The sequence below is a fragment of the Aphelocoma coerulescens genome, chromosome 14 (genome assembly GCF_041296385.1).
Source record: "Aphelocoma coerulescens isolate FSJ_1873_10779 chromosome 14, UR_Acoe_1.0, whole genome shotgun sequence".
In the NCBI taxonomy this organism is placed as follows: domain Eukaryota; kingdom Metazoa; phylum Chordata; class Aves; order Passeriformes; family Corvidae; genus Aphelocoma; species Aphelocoma coerulescens.
Window position 1 is genome coordinate 4,919,668 of NC_091028.1, and position 21,008 is coordinate 4,940,675.

Consider the following 21,008-nt stretch of genomic DNA (forward strand, 5'->3'; position numbering starts at 1 on the left):
TGTTTAGTTTTCATCATGTCTGATCCTCTTCCTGACAGAACTGCCAATCACTGCTCTGCCTTCTACTAATTGCATCTTCAAGTTTTTTAGTGCTTTGTTTTACTTTAGACATTTTATGCCCTGTGACTTTATTAAGAGAACAATGCAAGGCAAGCGTAGCAAAACAATCACATTACTTCAGGCTTCTCAGTCCAACTCGTCCTCTGTGTTGCAGATCCTTTGAAAATGATGAAAAAAATCACTATCTTATCTTAGCATCTCCCATGACTGAGCCTCCCATACAGGTTTTGGATTTGGTAAACTCTCTTATGGCCTAAGTGACTCTCCCTGCTATCTCAGTTTTCTTCCTTTTTCTCCTCTTTTGTTAAGAGAAAGCCTTTTTTCTCATGAAAATGTAACTCTTTTAAAAAAATTTATTTTTGGCTCAATCATTGATGGGGTGCTCTGCTTTTCCAGTGACATTTTTTTGGGGAAAGCACTCACTGTCAGAGATTTAAGATCAGTGACCCACCTTGTAATTCTTTCCAAGGTGTGACTGTGACTGTGAAGAATAAAGAGAATTTAGGATAAATGCTCAATTGCTGCAAAATATATATTTTAATATGTCTGTATGAAAGCTGGATTGAATGGTACAATTCAAAGGAAAAAATGTTTGCCACATTAGAAGTTCATTCTTTCACAGAGGCATATCCTCAGTGTCTCCCAACAATTTCCAGTTGGTTTTAATTAGACTTATATTTATTCATTTCTTCCAGAAACCAAGAGATAGGCCCAGTCTTCCCACACGTGTGAGGGGTGTGGCCGTATGCAGGAGTTAACTGGGAATTAATTTCAACAGAACATTTTACAGCAAAAAGATTGCTTAGGACAACTGCTGTTAACTATTGCCAAATGTCGGTGTTCATTACAAGGAATTAATTACTGTAACAGATCTCTGGGCAGGGCTTTCCAGGCCATGTCTTGCAAGCCCAGGATGGTGTTTCGTATCTTACGTTGCTTGAGCTTAGGCTGTTTTGGGGTTTGCTGGATTTTCTCTACCACTTCTGTTCTCGTGGAAGTCTGTTTTCTATCAATAGTTAGAAAGCTACAGATGCAAATGAAGAAACTCTAAGGTTGTAAGACTGAATTATTTTTTTTTTGTAATTGCCATTTGGGTCAGAGAAATCTCTCTTAATTTTGAGTTTAAGAGTGTCCCTAAAGACTATAGTTTATCATTTGACATGTCTACCATTTCAGATACCAATTTTTCCTGGCCATTCTCTTAAATCCATTTGCCTAAGCAAACTCTTCTCAGCACTGGTTTCTTGGGTTTGTTTCTTTTTATTTATTTAGTTTCATTTTTGTTTTTTTTAAGACATAAATTAGCTATCAATTTATTGGAGAAACCTCTAGAAATGCCTATTAGTTGGAAAGGAGTGATTTTTCTAAGACAGGCAGACTACAGCTGAACATCACTTACACAAAGATAACTGGACTGGATTAGATCAGTTCTCCATCTAGTCCAATGACTCTGTTTGGGAAGGAGCAAAAGCTGGATGCCCAAAGAAAAGTTGTAAGACTGGAGGGAGTGTGTAGGCTTCTAGTTCTTTGAACATTATGCAAAATTATCTTTTGCATTTTCCTTTGCATATTGCATTAATTTTTATACAAGGCTGTATACTTGGAAAGGAAAAGGACAACAGTTACGTGGTTCCAACAGAAGGTCATAATTCTGTCACTATTGTATTTACACCAGTCCACACTCCATCTTGTTGAGTATGCAAAAGTACTTACAGCATCCAAATTTCACATATACAATGTATATGTCCTTTTTCCCTAAAAGAGATGTTTTCCAGTACAATTCCTTTAAGACTTCTTAAATGCAGTTGCTTGCAGAGTTATCAACAGAATATCAAGTTCTGCAAGTTCATCTCTCTGCTTTTGACACATTCCTTTCATATTCCTTTTAAAATATGGTATTTGCAGTTTCTGAGACAGATCTAATTTATTTGTATTGCCATAAGATTGGTTTATGTTGTATCACAGACACGTAAATCTTTGCAGAATTACTGTGTAACCTTTCTGTCAGTGTGAGGGACCTAGCAAAGCCCCAAAGCTACAGCAGAAAGGCAGTAATAGAGAAATCACCATAATTACAGTGTTTGCCTTCACATGTTCAGCCAGCAAGGCCTAAAAGTTGTGAATTTTTTCATTTCCTTTTTTCAAGGTTCAAGGCTTCTTTTAAAATTTGATGCTCAATGAAGACTGAAATAAATTCATATTTCAGATTTGAAATTTTTTTATACATCAGTATTTCCATTTGCTTGCTTTTTATTAGGGCTTTGCTAAGCAATATTTGTTTTATTTCTTTATTTACATATTGAAAAAAAAAAATTCAACACTGAAGTACATCTTATGTAAGCTGAGTGCCAACAGAGCTGGATTTGATTTTTATCTGTCTCACTGATGGATTCATTCAAGAAATACCTGTTGTAATGTTGACACGCAATATATGTACAAAGGAAAAATGAAGAAATGAAGCACTGCTTAAAAAAACTGGCAGAGAAAGCAAAGTGGGAAATTTTCTTTGTTGTTTTGATGTTTTATTATTATTTGTTCAATTAAAAAGTTATCAAGAGATGTTTTACAGAACTTCTCAAGAGAAGAGTTTTACAGAACGAAAACCTCTAATACTGTATTAATAATGTTTGATTTCTTGACTTCAATTTTTTGATTAAAATATTTTAAGTCTCATATGGAATGGTAATTAATGTTCACAGTTCCAATGACAATACTAAAATATCTGAGTTAGTTTCTTTGTTATATATTAAGTTATTTCTGTTTGGTCTGAATATTACATGGATTCAGATGTATTCCTAAAATATGCAATTCTTGCCTTTGAGGAATAAAAGGTACTGTTATGTACGTGGTGCAAGCCCAAAAAAAAAGAGAAAAGAGAGGGAAAACTCCTTCCATTATTACACAGTTAAGAGCCAGTTAATAATCAGCTCTTGAGCAAAAGCAGGGCTCTGTTCAATTGGCAAAACCACTGGATAATTTAGATGACTTGAGGTCACCTAAGTCTCTAATTTCTCAGCCCCACTCAAAACAGGGCTGACTTTAGAAGACAGATCCAATAATGTGATGCAAATATCTCTGACATTATAAATTTGAGCCTGAACTTGGACCTCAGGAGTCTCCTGGTAGTAGTGTTGGCTGAACCAGTCAACACTCTTTTTAATAGTGTCTTCTGAGAAACTCAGATCCATGTATGACACTGCCATCCAAATTCCCAGTTTGCTGCCTGCTGTTTGCATGCAGAGATTTGTGCGAAAAGATGACTTAAAAGACTTTGGTGACTCCCTTGTCCAGCTACAGGCAAGCTTTTCTATAACCACAGCCCCGCTGCTTGCTCCGGAACACGGACACGGCGCGTTAATCGCTGTTTTTTCCCTCTGCAGTGCCAGGATTTCCCTACCCTGCTGCGACTGCAGCTGCTGCCTACAGAGGTGCCCACCTACGAGGCCGAGGTCGCACGGTGTACAACACGTTCCGTGCAGCAGCTCCCCCTCCTCCCATTCCAGCCTACGGCGGGTAAGGAGCTCGGCTTCCCTCACCTCTGGCTCAGCATGGATCCCGGGAGCCTGGGCACTGTTCCCGGCCCTGCTGCATGCGGGTCGTGCCTGCCCGGCACCGGCGCCTCGCACAGCGGCTTGAAAAATGACTGTAATTTGTACTGCCATGCTTGGTGGCCTTAAGCATTTCAGATGTCACATATTGTTATGTAAATGCTCCTGCAAACGGAGCGCTCTGGAACAGAGAGATTGTTTCGGCTAAAGGTATATTTTTGATGATTGCAAACATCTGGTTATTAAGGAGGTTGGATCGAGTTAACTTCTTTTTCTTCAAATCGCCTGCTGAAAGTTCTCTGCATCCAAAAGCTTAGTGCTGCATTTATAGATAGATATATATATACATATTTTTTTATATTTTTTTTTTAATTGTAGTTTGCTTAGTTTTTGTAGTTGCCATCTTTGCCATGATAGAAATCTGGGGTGCTTCTCTCAGGACCATGGGTTTTGTTTGCTTAAATAATGCCTTAAGATTTCACTGTCGGTGATCTGCATTTACTAAAACCAAGTAGTAAGGAAGCAACTAAGGAACCAAGAAGAGGAGTTGATAGTATTAATTTCTAGAAACTCTATAATCTTCTTTATTTCAGAAGATTGTTTGGGTTTTACGTATATTTTTAGGGGAAAGGAAGAAGAAACAAATTCTCCTGAAGCACTGCCAAGGCTGTCACAGAAAGGCTTTGTATGCTGCATGTCATACTTAGAACCCCTAATAACATTAGCAAAAGATTTTCAGCTATTAAGAAATTGGAAAATCTGGAAAATCAGAACACTTAGCAGATCCCAGGCCAGAGTAATATTTTGTCATAAAACCTTAAAGTTGATTTGCCACTACCTCTCTATAGAGCTGCTGGATCTTTCTGGAAAGGCATCAGGAAGGGTTGGCACAGGCAGTGAGAGAAGGTGATCTCAGTCTCTCTCCCTCTCTCTCTCTCTCCCCCTCTTTATCTCTCCCTGCCCTCACTGAAATCCCATTCAGCAGCTCCTTGGCTCCCTTTGGGCTGAGTTTTCAGGGATATATAAGAAAGTCATGTTGACCATTCCTCATGTTGGGGAGTTACCATCTCAAAGAAATAAAGTGTTCTAAAAACTAGTATAAAAATGATGCCACAGAACCGGGTTATTTTGTAAAAGTGTATTCTGTGGTTTCATTTGAGTGTTTTTTGTAGTTTATTAAACAAAACAGTATTGCTACTACTGGAGGAACAGATTCTTTTCTGAAGTTTGCCTGAGTAACCTTTGGGCAAGGATGGTGTCCCACCAAAGTTATCCTATAGTTGCCATACTCTCAGTTAGAGTCAGTCCAGGCATTTGTACATGGCGATGAAGGAAGCAAGCTTACAATGCCCTGCATTCAGATTTCAATCAGAATTCCTCAGCTACCAAATGGATATTGCATCTAAAGAAAGCAGACTCTCCACCTCTACCTTGTTTAAAAATAAATTATTCAATTTGAACATAGAGTGCAATATGTAGTGAGATAACAAGGTGGGCCACTCAGTTTCATGATGTCATTAACATCACACCTTACTTAAATACAAAGTTATAAAGGCATAAAAGAAAATAATTACCAGCTGTGTGTGACACTTTTTGAATTGGACAATATTTTTTGGTTAGTATTTGCAAAATCAGTAAATAGTTCCTTACTCGTAACTAACTTAAATTTGCCTTAATTTTAGAGGCTACACGTGGGTGCTCTATGTGTATACGTGTGGTACACACATTATTATAATTAGTTCAGTGACTCAGCAGAAAGAATTACATTTCCAAGTGTAGCACATGTATATCCTCATGTAATGGTACTGCTGATTGTCAGCATCTTCAGCAGTAAGTTAGATATGTAAGCACAGAGAACTCCTGCTGTAAGTCACTACAGAAGTCTTGCAGTCAGGCCCAGCAGTGCTCCAACTTGAACTGGTTTCCAAGAGGTCAGCTCAGCACTCTCACACTCCTCTGCAGGGTGGTCTGACCGGTTGGCTGAAGCTCATTCCCTTCATGCTCGTGCCAGATCTGGCTTCAGAGGGAGCCGTGCATTGCACCAGTCACAGGTCCCATCACCTCATTGCTCTGATGGCTTCCAGCTGTCTGAGAGGAGCCCTTGCTAATCTAGGGCTCACCTTGCCAAAAAACATCATTTGAAACTGCAAAAGTTTTCAATGACTAAGCCCAGTCTTAATTTGTTAGATCTTAGTTCAGATATTTAATTTTCTCCATCCACCTGTGCTTTACAGTAAGGCCCTGCTTTCTGAATTGCCCACTTTAGTAATTCATGGATCAGTATGGACATTATACATATCTCTGTTGCACTGATCCACAGCTGGGGTAATAAAGCTTTATTCTGCCATAATTTCTTTGGCCTGGCATATTAGATCTCATGTTGGTATCTTCACTGATACAAGAGTTTAACGTGGAATTTCTGTGTCATACTTTGTTCTCTGCTCAGCTATTCTGTCCTGTGACCCATCAAAGAAGCAGTAAGGAATTTCCATCAGAAAAAAAAATCCTCAATCAATGAAAATAAATTGAGAATGTGGTTTTAAGTCACAACGTGAATAGAAGTCAAGGGAAATTACTGAGATAATAAAGAAATCACGGAGAATCAATCAGCTTAGAGAAGGAAGCAAACAACTTGGAATATCATTTGTTGATAAGAAAAATGGAATAAGTTTTGAATGCTCTTTTGCAATTAATTTAGTAGCAATTTCTTATTTTTCACTCAAGGAAGGGGCCCAGCCTTACAGTCAAGTAAACAGTTTCTTACTTAAGTATTTTCAGTCATTAAAAAAAAAAAAAAAAAAAGATAATTATTTTCTGTAATGACAGATATAATTTTAATAATAAATTTACATTAAATTCCATCACTGTTTCGTTAGAAAAATATTTATTTTCAAGAAAGAACCTATGTGTAGTTGCAAAATATAAAGCTGGAGATTGCAATTACCTTTTTTTACTTCCTTTTATTTCATTAACCTTAGATCTTGATCTAACCTCTAGGTCTTATGGTCATAAGGCAGGATGAGTTGTGGTGGTTCCTATTAAAAGGTGTCTTCTGCTGTGCCTCCCACTTACTGGGGAGCAGCAGGCAGGTTTGCTAGGTCTGAAGGAAATTGTTGGGTATAACCATATTTAAGGCCATTATTTTCTTATAAATCAAAGAACAGCACATGTGCTTTAAAATGTGTCATTTGAAAATGGAATTGCTGTTCATGAGATACATGGCACTACCCCAGTAATTAATGGATCCTTCTGAGTGAGACGTTTCACTAATTCCTTGAGATGTCATCTTGTTTATTACCTCATGGAAAGTACTTCACTTTTAGCATCTGTGGCATCATCTCTAATGCCTTGAAATACAAGAATGTGCAGCTTACTTATAACTATGTGTAAGTAATGTATGTACCATAAAACCCCACTGACACTGCAATGAGGAGTAAACTTGGTTTGTGTGAGAATACTGAATGCTGAAATTTAGAGTTTGGAGGTCTACACTGCATGGAGAGCTTAAACTCAAATGATGCAGCAGGAGAGGGAAACAAGAGATCTTTAATCTGTTGTCAAGAAAACCCAGTGTCACAGTATATCTGGTAGAGCAGTAGTAGGTAGCAGGAGTAGGGAAACTAATGAGAAGCCTTTCTGTTTCAGCATCCTTTGCCTTAAATTCTTCACACGTTTAGTGTGTGATGACTTTGTCTTCACATTTCCTGTCTGCTCCTTTCAATTCTGATGAAGCTAACATAGAATTACCTTTCAGTCTGTATCTCCTCCTCTGCTGTCTTTCCTGGGAAAGCAGGGGAGAGCAAGATGCTTTTTTCTGTTTGAAAAGAACGGTTAAAAAAAACCCCAAACTCAACCCTAAATAGAATTGAGAATTTGTGGGGAGTGTGGAGGAGAAATAACAGAGACTATTGAGAAACTTGTTCCCCTTGTTAAAATAAACATTCTCAAGTGCTACTTGCTAACTGATTCAAAATGAAAATACAGCTTTATTTTCCAACCCTTATTCTGAATTCTAAATTTAAGAAGATTAGTATGAGCTGCTATATCTACTCTGGTTGTTATGGGTTTTTCCCACTATATTTCCTTGGGCTCACGTAAACTTCCTCTTACTTAGGACTCTGTGTATGTGCAGTTGTTGGAACAAAGAGTGGTTTTTGCCAGCACATATTGATTCATGTCTGCCAGCTTTGTTCTCTGCAGCAATGCCCTCAGTCAGTTCCCCAAAGCAGATAATTTAACTTGTCCATGGCAGAAAATGCTGAAACTGGAAAGGCAAGAAACTTGAATTAGAGAACATTTTAGAAAGTTGAAACTGCCTCTTACAAGAGTTTCAGTTCTATGTTTACACCACTTAAAACTGTGTTGTTAGAGTGTTGAAAGGTTCCTTTAATTCTGTCTTTGGTTTCAATAAGGCTGTAGTTGCATCTCTTCTATCATTTGTCTCATGAAGGCCTTAGATCGAAGGGTTCATGTAAAAGGTGATTTCCAGACCAAGAGCTGGACAGTGTAGGACAGCGAGGGTGACCCTCTCAGCAATCAGAAAACAGAGAACTCTTGTTCCTTGGCTGCTTTCTTGTAGTTGTTCTTGAGAGGTGATGGTGAACTGTGACGGTTCCTGTGCCAAGGAAGCACATCAGGGCTGTGATGCCCACTTGTTCCCCTGAATCCATCACTCTGCATGGGCTTTAGGTTGGGTGCATTGCCCTGTGCAGGACGTGTGTGGCTGAGGGCCATGGACCCTGGGCTGGGAAGTTACTCAGCTAAGGTTTGTTCAATCAAGAGACTGTCTTTTTATGTCATTGATAGATTATTCAACTCAATCCTTTTGAAAGATGAGGACAGAAAAATGATAATGAAGACAAATGTAGTTCTCCCAGGATATTGTAAAGGTGGAATCTAAACTAGAAAAGAGTTCATGTTAATATAGTTACAAAAAGTGATTACAGGACACAGAGACTTAAATAAAGGAGCTAAACCCATGAAAGTCAGATGAATAATACTTGGTGAGGAAAGAGTTTCCTATTTAGGGAAAAATAATTTCAGGAAATGATTGCCATATATGATATTATTTAGATGCACATTTTCTTATTAAATCAAGATTTCTCACTTCTCTGAGTTTTCCTTAGCACAATAAGATAATAAAATACATCTGAATAAATCCCCCAAATTTGTTGTTCTTTTAATGCCTCCAGGAAGTGCATTAACATATCCATTCCTTGGGTGAAGTAATTCAGATTTCAGTGATGTGGCTATTTGAAAACACTGTGTTGTTTTACAAGGAGCACAAGATTTACCTCTCTACCAAGATAATTTTTTTAATATAAAGTGTAAAAGGAGCTGTTGTAAGATGGGTCCCTGTGTGATGCCTTCAGTCTCTTCCCATGCTCAAGACATTTTTTTTCTGCCTAGAGCTTCAGAGAGAGAAAAGGGGGATATAAGCCAAGAAAATTAAACCAAATTAATAAAAAAAAATCCTTGGAAACTTACACACTAAAGGAAGGAAAAGCAAAACATAGTTCTTGGTGGTTTACACTTTGTCCTTCTCATGAAGGGTGCTGTTAGAAAATACATTTGACTCCCCTGGTAAGATTTGGTCAGGAATCAATGAATGACAAGGACATTGAATAGAGGAAATATTCTCTGAAAAACCTATGGAAGTGTGAAGAACTACTTTTCCTCAAACTTCAGGAGAAGCAGAAGGGTTTTTATTTAATATCACTGTCTTAATACAAGATCATGGGGAGGAAATAAGATAAAATCAGCTGATATTTTTTTGTAGTGCAAGTCCTGCTTGGGACTGTTGTACTCGTTTTCCTGATTGTCACTTCATCTTAATATTGGCCTTGTTTAATGATGGAGTTATGCATATATGTCTCATTTTAGTGATGGGCACATTTTTCAGCATAGTGTTTATGAAGTGGTTTCATTTAGAACTCAAAATAAGTTTCTGTCTGTACATGACTGGAAGGAAGACTGAGGTGGATGAATGAACCTGTCCAAGATTACAACCAGCTGCACTTAGGAATGAAAAATTTATCACTCCCTATTCATCTTTGCTGTATATCCACAGATCACCAAGAGGAGGAAGAAAAAAGTTTGCCTTTCCACACATGCTCTCTCAAAAACATTATTTTCTGAGTAGCAATATTTAGTAGCAATTGAGAGTAGGATGTTTAAATGTACAGTGATGGGTTGACCCCGGCTGGCTGCCAGACCCTCACCCAGCTGTGCTCTCCTTCCCCCTTCTCAAGAGTGCAGGGGAAGAAAGGAGGCTGGAAAATCTCTTGGGTTCAGAGAAAGACAGGGACATTTCTTGCCAACTGCCATCATGGGCAAAACAGACTTGACTTGAAAAATGAATTTAATTTATTTCCTACTGAAGTGCAGTTAGAGGGTTATAAACAGAGGTAGAACCTAAACCACCTTCCCCCAACTCCTCCCCCATCTCCAGCAGGAGTGGCACAGGGATATGAGGACCCGAGGGTTGTGGCTGTGGGGCCTTCATCTCCAGTAAACTCAGTATTCTTTGTATGTCATCTCATCCAAGTCCTTCCATGCTGTTCATGATTGTGTGCTCCTTCCTCACAGTCACGTGGAATGCTTTATTTCTTACGTGCAAACAGGTAAAGAAAAACATGGAGTGTTTTAAAATAATCAGAGCATCCAAACCAAAACCAAAATGAAGGTACACTGCAGCATAAATAACAAGCTCTCTGCAAGCTGCCAGTGTAGACCAGGTTTTGTGTATTTTGCTCTGCAGACATACTAAATTGAAAAATATGTGGCTAAAGGTCTGACCCTACTGAAACAAATGGCAGACACTCTGATTTAAGTGGAGCTGAGTTTTCACCCATTGTTGTTCCATAGCAAAATTTTATCATCGGTGTGGTTTTATCTATGTCGCTGTGTGCATGTATGCATATTTATGATTTTCTCAAGTGATTCTGACTTGACACATACCAGCTCAGCCCTGTGGGGTTTGGTCATTGACCTTAATAGATCACTTATATTTCTGACATGAAAATTCTTGTTGGAATTGCAAAATGGTTTAGGCTAGCAACTTGGTAATAACTTTTATTCCTAGATAAAAGTGTTCCGAAATTGAGAATATTGTTGCAAAAAAACCCCTATTGTGTGCTCTCATATTTACCTCTTGAAACAGCTTGGGTTGATTCCGATATTGGAAATACAAATCTTAAGTTGCAGAATTGCCAAATGGATGTAAAATTGCAGGAATGACCTAATGGGTGTAATTGGTAGGCCACTGTTGTGCAGTTCCAGTTTTATTTAGTGTAGTCATTTAAGCTGTCTTTGTCATACTGTGTCATTTATCTTGAAGGGTTTAGAATCTTTCACTGTTTGCACTGATGATTGATCTTAGCTGAAATGAGACCATCTCTGGGTGAACTGGTAGCAGCAATGTTACCACATTTTTTTGAGAGCAGTAGTAGTAATGTATCCAACCAACCAAAACACGGGAGCTCAGAACCACTGGCATGTTTGCCAAAGCTGTAAAATGCTCAAGTAGGCAAAGTTAATATTTTTTTCACAAGAAGAACACCATGAAATTCTCAACAGATCTGTTGTCACTACTGGAAATGTGCATCGAGCCAACAATGCAGTACCTATGGATTCTCTCACCTCTGTGTACATTGAATATTGAGATTTGACCTAGTGGGTAGAACACCACCAGCATAATTATTTCACCCACTCCTCTCACCAGTTCAATTTAGGCTGTGTTTTGTTTGCCATCTAGGTAATGAGAAGTAACCCTTTATTTCAGAGGGTCAGTATAATTGTAGGACAAGAAGGTAGTACTTCAAGAGTCAGCTTTTTGCTAAGGTATTGAAACTGGATGTAGGATTGGCCCACTGAAAATTCTTATAGGAAAGAAAAAAACGCTGTCACTATGTGGTTTCTTAAAACTGAAAACGGGGGAAGAAAAACGCCCCTGAACTTTATCAAAAATCTTTTCCAATCCTGCCATGCTTTGCCTTCCTTTGACTAAGCATTTGGCATACTTGATAAGATGATGTATTTGGTACAGGTTCACTTCTGATAATTATTACCAACCTCCTTAACCAATGTGAAGAGTGCCTTCCTTCCCCCTCCCCTCTGTTCTTGTGAGAGACTAACCTCAGCTGTGCAGGGGTTGGTGGCATTTGCATGTGGAAATGCACTAATATGGATGTTTTTCTTTGTGTGTGCATCCTTGCAGTGTTGTATACCAGGATGGATTTTATGGTGCAGACATTTATGTAAGTATTCATTGATGTGCATGCTGTCCTTGTACATTACCAGAGTCATTCTTTTTACAAGTTTGCTGCCTAGCTTGACTCTGTTTTGTCTATTTACCATCCCTTGCCTGTCAGAAAGAATTGAGAAGAATATCTCTCACATTGGAAGACCTTTCTGTTCATTACATCTATCATTGTTCAGTGGAGCTGAATTAACTCTTCAATCAAATGCTGAATGAATGCAAAAAGATGTGAAAAATGTGTGTGCGTGTGTGGAGGGGCGTCTCCCTTCGTAATTGAAGTTCAAAGAAAATATAAAGCAAAGCAGAAACATTCTTTTGCAAATCCCCACAAGCTCTTTTTTTTAAAAAAATCAAGGCAAGCTGAATATTATGAATACCTGAAGTATGAAAGTACTTCATGGAGAGATACAGGTTTCCCAAATCCAGACGACCCTGGGTATATATAGGTGCCATGGTGATAGTAGAGCTTAATGGCTTAGTAAGTTTAAGATATATGGCAATTTATTGTCTGCAATCTGAGTAGACTTCCCAAAATTGCACTTCTAAAATTCAATAGTTCCAGTTTAAAGGAGATGGGTAGAGATTTTTCACAATACAAGTGGATAATTTATTAGGAAAGATTCATAGTCCTAGATCCATCGTGCCTAATTGTTCACCAATTTAATTTTAAATAATGCTTTTACAATTTTTTGCCTTTTTTTTTTTTTCATGCTTCATACATTATTTTTTCTTACCAACTTTTTATCTTGAGTTTACAAAAGGAGGCTTCATATGTCTGAGTATGCAACAGGTTTCAGGGGGTTGAGGCTAAATTTCACTCTTCTAAAATAATTAAGTATTATACCTTATGTGTAGATGTAAAATATTTCACTGGTAGTAAGCAATATTTTACTTTTGTTATTATTTTAATAAGGCAATCTGGTCCTAAGTTACATCTTTGTTTCACCAGACAGCTTTCTGTAACCCACTTGTACAGTATCAGTTGAGATAAAATGAGACAGATGAATTGAAATTTGTAGGAATATTAAAAATTAAATAGGCAATGCTAGGAAACATCCCTTGTGATCATTATCAGGAATCCTCTAGAACTATTCCCAAGGGAACAGATTTTTGTTAGTAAGTTTTATGTAAAGAAGGAAAACAATTTAAATTTATGGATGAAGCAGGTTTTGTTTTTCTGATGGAGATGGAAAGGCCAATCCTTATCTGAAAATTCATTTGTGCGGCTTAAAAACATATTTAAAATAAATTAGCGAGGGTAAAGTCCTCTCCCTGTGTGCTCAGTGCTGATGTCAGTAAGATATTGTTTACAACACAAGAATCACCCACTGGCCAAAGGTTTGCTCAAGCCAAGTAAGTGGCTCTAATCTCACCCAAACCTGTTGCTGCACAATTTTTGAGCTGCATGGGACACATGTTACAGTGTGGAATTTCTTCAAGCGTGGCTTCCAATTTTCGTGTTTCTTCAAGCTGTCCAAAGAGTTTGACAACCATTTTGCTCAGTTTACCAACCCAGAAATCTGCAGGGCAAGAAGACATCTTTCTCAGGAGGGCTCAGTGGGAGAGAATAGGTGGGAACTAAATGTTACTGGAGGAGTTTGTAGGTTTGGAACCCACTGCTGCTGAATGCCAGGAATATCTCTTTGGTGACTGACAATATTATTTTTAAGTGGCCTCACACCCTCTCACAGACATTAGCATTTTGTTTCCAAATGGAGGGTGATTTCAATGAGAAAGATACTGAATAAATTCCTAATCCTAGAGCATCAGTTTTGTTGTCTGCAATAGTTGTGTGCATTAGGAAATGGAATAACTACACTGGTTTTCACCAGTTGCAGCTTTGTATTTCTGACTGCATATCTTAGTTCTCTTAATGCAACAGACTGTTTATAGCAGATGACAATTAAAACACTCTTCTGGAAATTTAGTTTCTTTATAATATACAAATATATTTATTTTATAAATAATTTTTCTTCACATTTGTGCCTTCTTTCATATAAAGCATTTGCAGGAGAGGGAGTGAGAGATAGAAAGAACTGGCATAAATCAAGTGAAACCTTAAAATTCACAATGTATTAGTTCTTAGTGTAGCAGTTTTCAGCAGACCGAGTTATTTATTAAATCCCAATTGTTTATGACATAGTTCTACTTGGCTTTTCATTTTAAGTGCAAAGCTGAAGCTCTGTGAAATGACAAATGCTCTGTGAAAAAAGGAGAAAAAACATTTAAACGATATAGGGTTTAATAGTAGATTGGAGAGAAAGGAGCCTTAGAAATACCACAGAAAGCAAAACAAGAGGCACACAGTAGTGAAAAGTCAGATCAAAAATATTCATTAATGGGTATATCAGAGTGGGTTTCATTCTTCTCTGATTACATTGAGAAACAATAGAAATATGGACTGTGCTATTCTTTGCATAACTTGGGATTAACAGAGCCTTTGGTGAGAGAAACCATAGATTTAGGGGAAAGGAGGGAGGGGAGATACAAAAAAATACTGGCTGGGTAAAAACTGCAGGGTGAACCAAGAACAGCAAATACCCAGAGCTGCTCAATACTAACCAGTGGAATAGAAGAGATTACATATATAAAAATGGGTGGAAAGTACAGTCTAAAGTAAAAAATCAACAGCCATAATTCTAGACGTAATATAATATATTCTATATTTCGTATAATTCCATATGGAATGTAATAATCCTTCTGAAATAGCTGAGCTATTGAATTCCCTTTAAAATGTGCCTTTGAGTAGGAAAAATAAAGGAGATTATTAGGAAGTAAGGAAGACCTTTTAAAATTAAGTATTGATTCACTAAGAGAAAAAGTCATTAAAAGAGAATTAAAGTTGCCTGCCAGCAAATACAGAAGTTCTTAGATGAAGATTGACACCTGTGAAAATAAGAAAATACATTCCACAAAATGAAGCAAAAAATAGTAACAGTCTCAGAAATATGCAGTTAGAATAATAGCTCTACACTTTTGCTCTGCTTTATCTTAAATCTGTTCCCTTTTTTTCATTGCCATTGTCATAAAGAATGTTTTCAGAATGTGTCAGTCATCAATCCACACCTAAAATGTGGCTCGGGAGGCTCGGAAACACAAGAACCTTCCACACCCTGTCACCACCAGCTTCAGAAGAAGCCGGGTAATGGTTTAACCATGGCCATAACTCAGTCCTGCTGCTCACAGCAAGGTTTTCCAAACTTCCCAGGATTCTGGACCTGGGATACTGCAGCTGGAGAGAATCCATGGTAAAATAGACATGTATAGGTTTAAAACTTTGGTTCTGCTTTTTTTATATTTTATATTTTATATTTTATATTTTATATTTTATATTTTATATTTTATATTTTATATATATTTTTTTCTTTTCTCTTTTTTTTTCTTCTTTTTTTTAATGCTGCTGGGCAAGAATAAGGCAGATTTTTGTGGTCAGAGGTATGGAATGAGACTATTTCCTAATAGCTATTGCCATCACCTTTAGCTCAAAGCCAGGATGGAATTGGGGATGGAGGATATATTTGTTTCCCAAGGGAAAAGCCAAGGTAATTACCTAAGCAACATTCCCCTGACCCCAGGTAGAAGTCCCTCAAAGCCATCAGGTCCCCTAAAAGGCATTACTGTTCTGATGTGAAAAGCAAGGATATGCAGATAGCACTGAAGCTTTTGTTTCAGGAACCAAGGATTTTTTGTGTTTTGGCTAAATGGAAGGGTGTGCCATTTCCTGTGACTCACAGAAACAGAGCAAGAAGTGGAGAAATGACTTTGCCAAGGGCAAAAGGGTCCCCAGGGAGCAGTGGGTTGTTCTTTCCACTGCTCTGTGGGCTGGAACACTCCATGATACCCTTTAAAAAGTTTGGATAGGTAGGGATGAAATGTCTTTTCATCTCATCTTTATTTGTGATACAAACAGTACCTTCAAAAAGGTACCAGACCAGTCCTGGTGATTGTATTTGGCTGGAATTAATGCAGGTGATGTCTGGATATTTTACTAAGAGTTTCTCTGAGGCAGCAGCTACCTCTGGGAACACGATACAGAAATGCCCCAAACGTTGCACACAGGCCTGTTCTAGCATTTGAGACTGCACAAATTGGGGGTGGATTGATTCTTTTTAATTCTCTCAGTCCAAGTTTTACTCGGTGGGCAGAACAAATGCTGTTTAAATCTCAACAGCATGTGAGTGGAGGAAAAGGAACTGACAACTTCTATATTCTGCAGCTCTGGGTGTAATTCTTGTAATTTTTAATACCATTCTTCTATTTGTATTTAATAAGGCAGGTCTAATTCTCAATACTAGAGAAGGCTTGGAACCTTGATTAATTTATGTTCACAAAATACTCTGAGATCCTTGAGTGAAAGGAAGTATAAAAGGTATAAATTGAGGAAAATTAACTCTCAACATTCATATGAGATATTAAATATGTAGCTAATAGAAAAAAAATAACAAAAAAATACTCATCATTTAGAGCCACTTTGTGTGTCAGTACATCTGAGATCACGAGAAAAACATAATTTGGCTGTTTTATGAGGAGGTGCACACATGTGTACGTGGTTTTGTGATCTCTAGATTCTGTCTGGGTAAGTTTTTTGTGAAAGTTAGCCTTACTGTAGATATACACATTTTATTTAAAAATTCAGTTGCATTTAATTTTCCGTTCATTTCCATTTTATCATCTTGTTCAAAATGCGTGTGCTTTTGTTCTAAAATTAAGATTTCTCTACAAGAATCAGCAACTAATTTCTGACAGACCCCACTACTCTTTTTCTGTTTGCCTGAGCCAGAGATGTATAAAACATTGAGAGGAAAATTCTAATGAATTTCTCTGGGGAATTTGCCTAAATTCCTTCCTTACATCTTTCTTTCCATCCTTCCTTCCTCATTCAAATCATTCCATTTCTGTTTCTTTATAGAGCAGTGTTGCAGGAGCCTGTGTATGGCAATAAGTTACCACAGGTATGACACCCACTGATGGAAAAACATCACCGTGCTGAATGTAGACTCATGTAAAATCATACTAGTACTCGAATAATTATGTGAGAAAATGGATTCTGTGTGTACAAACGGCAAAAATAGTCAACCAGTTGCATTTTATTTTCCAGATTCAGTTGCAAAGTCTCAGAGTGATACTCTTGTCAGTTTTTAAAACTAAAGCTGCTGTAACACTGTTTGATCATTGTTCTGGAAGTAGCAAATATGGGAGCACAGATAAGGCAGTAGCATTTTTTCCTTATAGTATCTGAATTTATTTTCAAAATAATATGCAAAGCATAAAAGTCAGGTATTTTCTGCCTGAATATAAATATAAGGGAAAAAAAAGAATTCCTAAAACATTTCTGATATATAGGAACTGAAAATTGTTATTTTTATGTAATTATTACATAATTTTGTTTTAAGTATTTTATTTTGCAATATAGTCTAAAGCATGAGGATAAATATATAATATTACTCAAGAGATGTATATGTAGTGAAGATTACTGGTGTATTCTTAATCTAAAATACTAGCCAAATTCAAAATCAGACAAAAATTGTCAAGTAGCTCTTGTCACAGAAGTTCAGTTCAGGGGTTTGAACCAGATTCCCACCCCAATTCCCAATGTAAAGTATACCTCCGAGTATTTTCTTCCTGCAGAAGAAAATCAAAAATCACCTGAAGTAATTGAAGTAAAACAATGAGAAAACTTAGTACAACACCAAAACTGCAGAATACAAACCCCATAAAAATAATTCGCTTAAGCATATATTAACATGTAATTTATGGTAGTTTATTTTAAAATGATGAATTCATGACATGGGATGGTAGGGAATTAGGTTTTCCCTGATAACCAAACACATCCTGCTTTTTTAGTTCTCCAGAGATTTCAGGTAAATTCAATGCCATCAATCTCTTTTTATTTGTATTGCTTTATACTCATTCTTGCCAGGGCTCTTATAAATGTCAGACTGATTGCTGAATCCAAAACATCTTAATAAAGTTCAGAGTCAAGCTTCCCTGTTCAGCAGAAATTCTTTGAAAGCAAATCAAAATGTAAGCGTAAAAGGAATGTAGCTCTTATGTTTAGGGAGCAAGAAAGGGTCTCTCCTCACACCCTGACCCATTTTTGGTGATAGTTAAATAAAGGATAGAAAACCAATCCTCACGGAGCCCACCAGATCTCAGATGAGCTGCTGTGGGAACAGCCTGTCTCGTTTTTCTCCCATTCAGAACTGCTCGTGGTGGCCTGTTCTCAGTTCCATACCATGGTGGGAGCTGTTACGTGCAGAGCTGGACTGACTTGGAGTGGCTCTCACTTTTAAGTTAGGGGTTTTAGGAGTGAACATCAGGACAAGCAAAGGAGTTGGACACCCTGGTGAACAGAACCATGTCAAACTGCAGATCTGCCACACTTTGCCAGGACTGGATCACAAAAACAAGTTCAGTATCGGGGGGGAAAAAAAGAAAAAAAAGGGAAATAAAGGTGTCCTATTTAGCCCTCAAAAACCAGGAGGGGAGAACAGATAAATTAGTTTCATCTCTCACCTCTCTTCCTTTGACACAGGCCAGCCCGAGTGTGCAGTTTGAATTTATCTCTTCTCAGCCTCACTGTCTATTGGCTTAGTTTGTACCTGGTGACATTATTTGGTATCTGAAGGCCTGAATGTACATATCTGCAGCAATGTGTGCCTGTTCTACATTTCTGACAGTGATAGCCTTCTGCTGCTTTATAAAAACCAAAGGATCTGAAGTGAGAAGGTGTTTTGTCTCACTGCCTGTGTGTGCACAGAGGAGCAGAGGAGAGGGCACATGGGGTATTAGGAGATGCTTATTCCTGCCTGATCCCAGGGCTGGTGTGACACAATTGCTGCTGGCAGGGAGCTGGCCAGGAGCAGGAAGGGACATGTCCTGTTCTCTGTGTGAGCACTTGAAAAAAAATCAGCAAGAATATTCTTCAAGTAAGCTGACAATTCAAAGCCTGGAGTTTCTAATGAGCTGTCAGTGTATGTAAAACTTGTGTTTATTCTTAGGGTGATGTGGCAATTGTCAGCTGAACGATTGATTTCCAAACCCAACCCGCTTCAAATCTTCAAACCCACAAAGGTTTACATGTGGTAGGGATGAAAGCCATTCTGCCAAGCAAAGTGGTAGAAGAGGAAATAGCTTGTGAAAGTAGTTCAGATTGCTTTTCTGAAAAGAGCGAATTTCTATTTGCAAAATCAAAATAGAAAACCCACAAAAGTTACTGCAGTAAAAATGTTCTACTGTTACAGTAAAGGCTGACACATTGTGGCCTATTCTTCCTGCTTCAGCACAATATCTTGGGTGAATGCAGCCTTCCAAAAAAAAAAAAAATCAATCCATTAAAGCGAACACTTCAGCAAAAGAGTGAATTTTATTCAAAGCTGAGTGACCTGATACCATCTTATTCAGCTCTTTGTTAGGGAGGGGGTAGGTGGGGAAGGCACCACAGCAGCCCTCTGTCCCAGAGGGTGCTGGGGGGGAGAATTCTAATTGGGACGTAAATCGTGTTTGTGTTATCAGCGGGCCTGGGCTGGGGTTGTTAATTGGCATGCTGAAATCATTTGGAAATGGTTGATATAACACCGTGGTCCATTGAACAGGAAGCTCTGCTGTTTTCACAGTTTGATAATCAATGCATCACTGCACTCAATTCCTTTCCAATGTGTGTTTGTTTGTCCTGTTTGCTTAATTGAACAGCTGGAATTACTGTTACATACAACTGAATGTTAATTCATGGAAGAAGAGAATTTTGCTTCTTCATTATAATTTTATGTATAAAGTGGAAACCTATGTAACATTAAGTGTTAATTGAGTGCACAAATTCATAGGTTTAATCAACCAGGGATGAGAAATCATATTTTGTACAAAAAAAAGAATTGATTTTTAGCTGAGTTTGTCTTTTAAGTTCAGCATTGCTTTGTGAATATGCATACACTTTGTTCATAAGAACAATTGCTGCTTGAAAACTTGGAGAAGAATACAGTATTGTCTTGTAAAAAAAGCTTACACTGATCAGTATAGTTCATTGCTTTCTCCTGATCTCTGGGACAAATCTTAGAATGTTTGTGGTGCTAGATTTTACTTAACAATTCACCAAAATATTTCCTTAACATTCCACTGCAGTATTTCCTATGCATTTAACTGAACTGCAGCATGACTGTACTCTTTCAGTTGTTGTCAAATGTTGCAAAATGTGATTTAAAGTGCCACAGCAATGCAGTTAGAGCGTGAGTTTGTGTTTCAGGGTGGTTATGCTGCCTACCGGTATGCCCAGCCTGCCACTGCCACTGCAGCTGCCTACAGTGACAGGTAAGACCTCTTTTCCTGCTCAGAAATATTTGACCAGTGGAAGTTGAAGATGATTCTATAAATTTGCCTTGTTGAAGTCTCATAACTGTCTTGTTGCTCTGCAGATAATTGTGATCTCTAAAGCAGGCTGTTTTATGATAATCCATGAATAGCCATAAATTGAGAGACTTTAGGTCTTAATTGAGAATCAGGCATGAGATGTGCACATTCCCAAGCTGTAGATCATTCAGTTAACGTCTGTGACCCTTGTACAATGTAGATAAATAAATGTACAGATTCATGATGGTCTGCTACTAAGGATCATTATTTGTCTTAGGAGTATTATTTCAGCTGATTTAGAACCTTGAATGTATTGAGTGCCCTCAATTCTCATTGACATCGTTTTAGTCAGTGGAAATTGAGAAGGAACTGTGTCTAAGCTTGAAATATCCAATGCAAACCAGTATTTTTTTCCATTTGCTTTCTTCCCAGGCATTTGATTTTTTTCAGTACTTGAAAAAAAAAAAAGTTATTTTTCTTTTGCTCTGTATTTTTATCCTCAAAATGTAAACCACATTTGGTGGAAACAATATCAGGAATGGAAAATTATTAAATTCAGCACACATTCAAAGACTTAACCTTTATCAACTAAGAGCATTGTCACATATATTAATGTGCCTTCCTGCAAGATGACTGTTGGAACCCCTTGGAAGTCAATGTCTAAATTGCTGTTGACTTCAGTAGGAACAGGATTTTATCAAATTGCATAAAATTAAGTCTTTGCAGTGTGTGGGCATGATTTTGTAATGAGAAGGAGGATTATCCTACGTTTCCTTCATAAACTGCACCCTTAAAAT

General features: G+C 37.7%; 1 protein-coding gene across 50 annotated transcripts in view; it reads left to right on the top strand.

Moving 5' to 3' along the window:
- Positions 1 to 21,008, top strand: part of RBFOX1 (RNA binding fox-1 homolog 1) — a 1,132,467-nt gene that overhangs the window by 1,082,383 nt on the left and 29,076 nt on the right. For 48 of the 50 annotated variants that reach the window (XM_069030260.1, XM_069030257.1, XM_069030263.1 and 45 more), the window contains 3 exons: positions 3,441 to 3,573; positions 11,827 to 11,866; positions 20,108 to 20,172. In XM_069030260.1, coding sequence (XP_068886361.1) covers positions 3,441 to 3,573; positions 11,827 to 11,866; positions 20,108 to 20,172 — 238 coding nt within the window. The remainder of the gene's footprint in view (positions 1 to 3,440; positions 3,574 to 11,826; positions 11,867 to 20,107; positions 20,173 to 21,008) is intronic. The other 2 variants (XM_069030266.1, XM_069030264.1) reach the window with 1 other exon arrangement.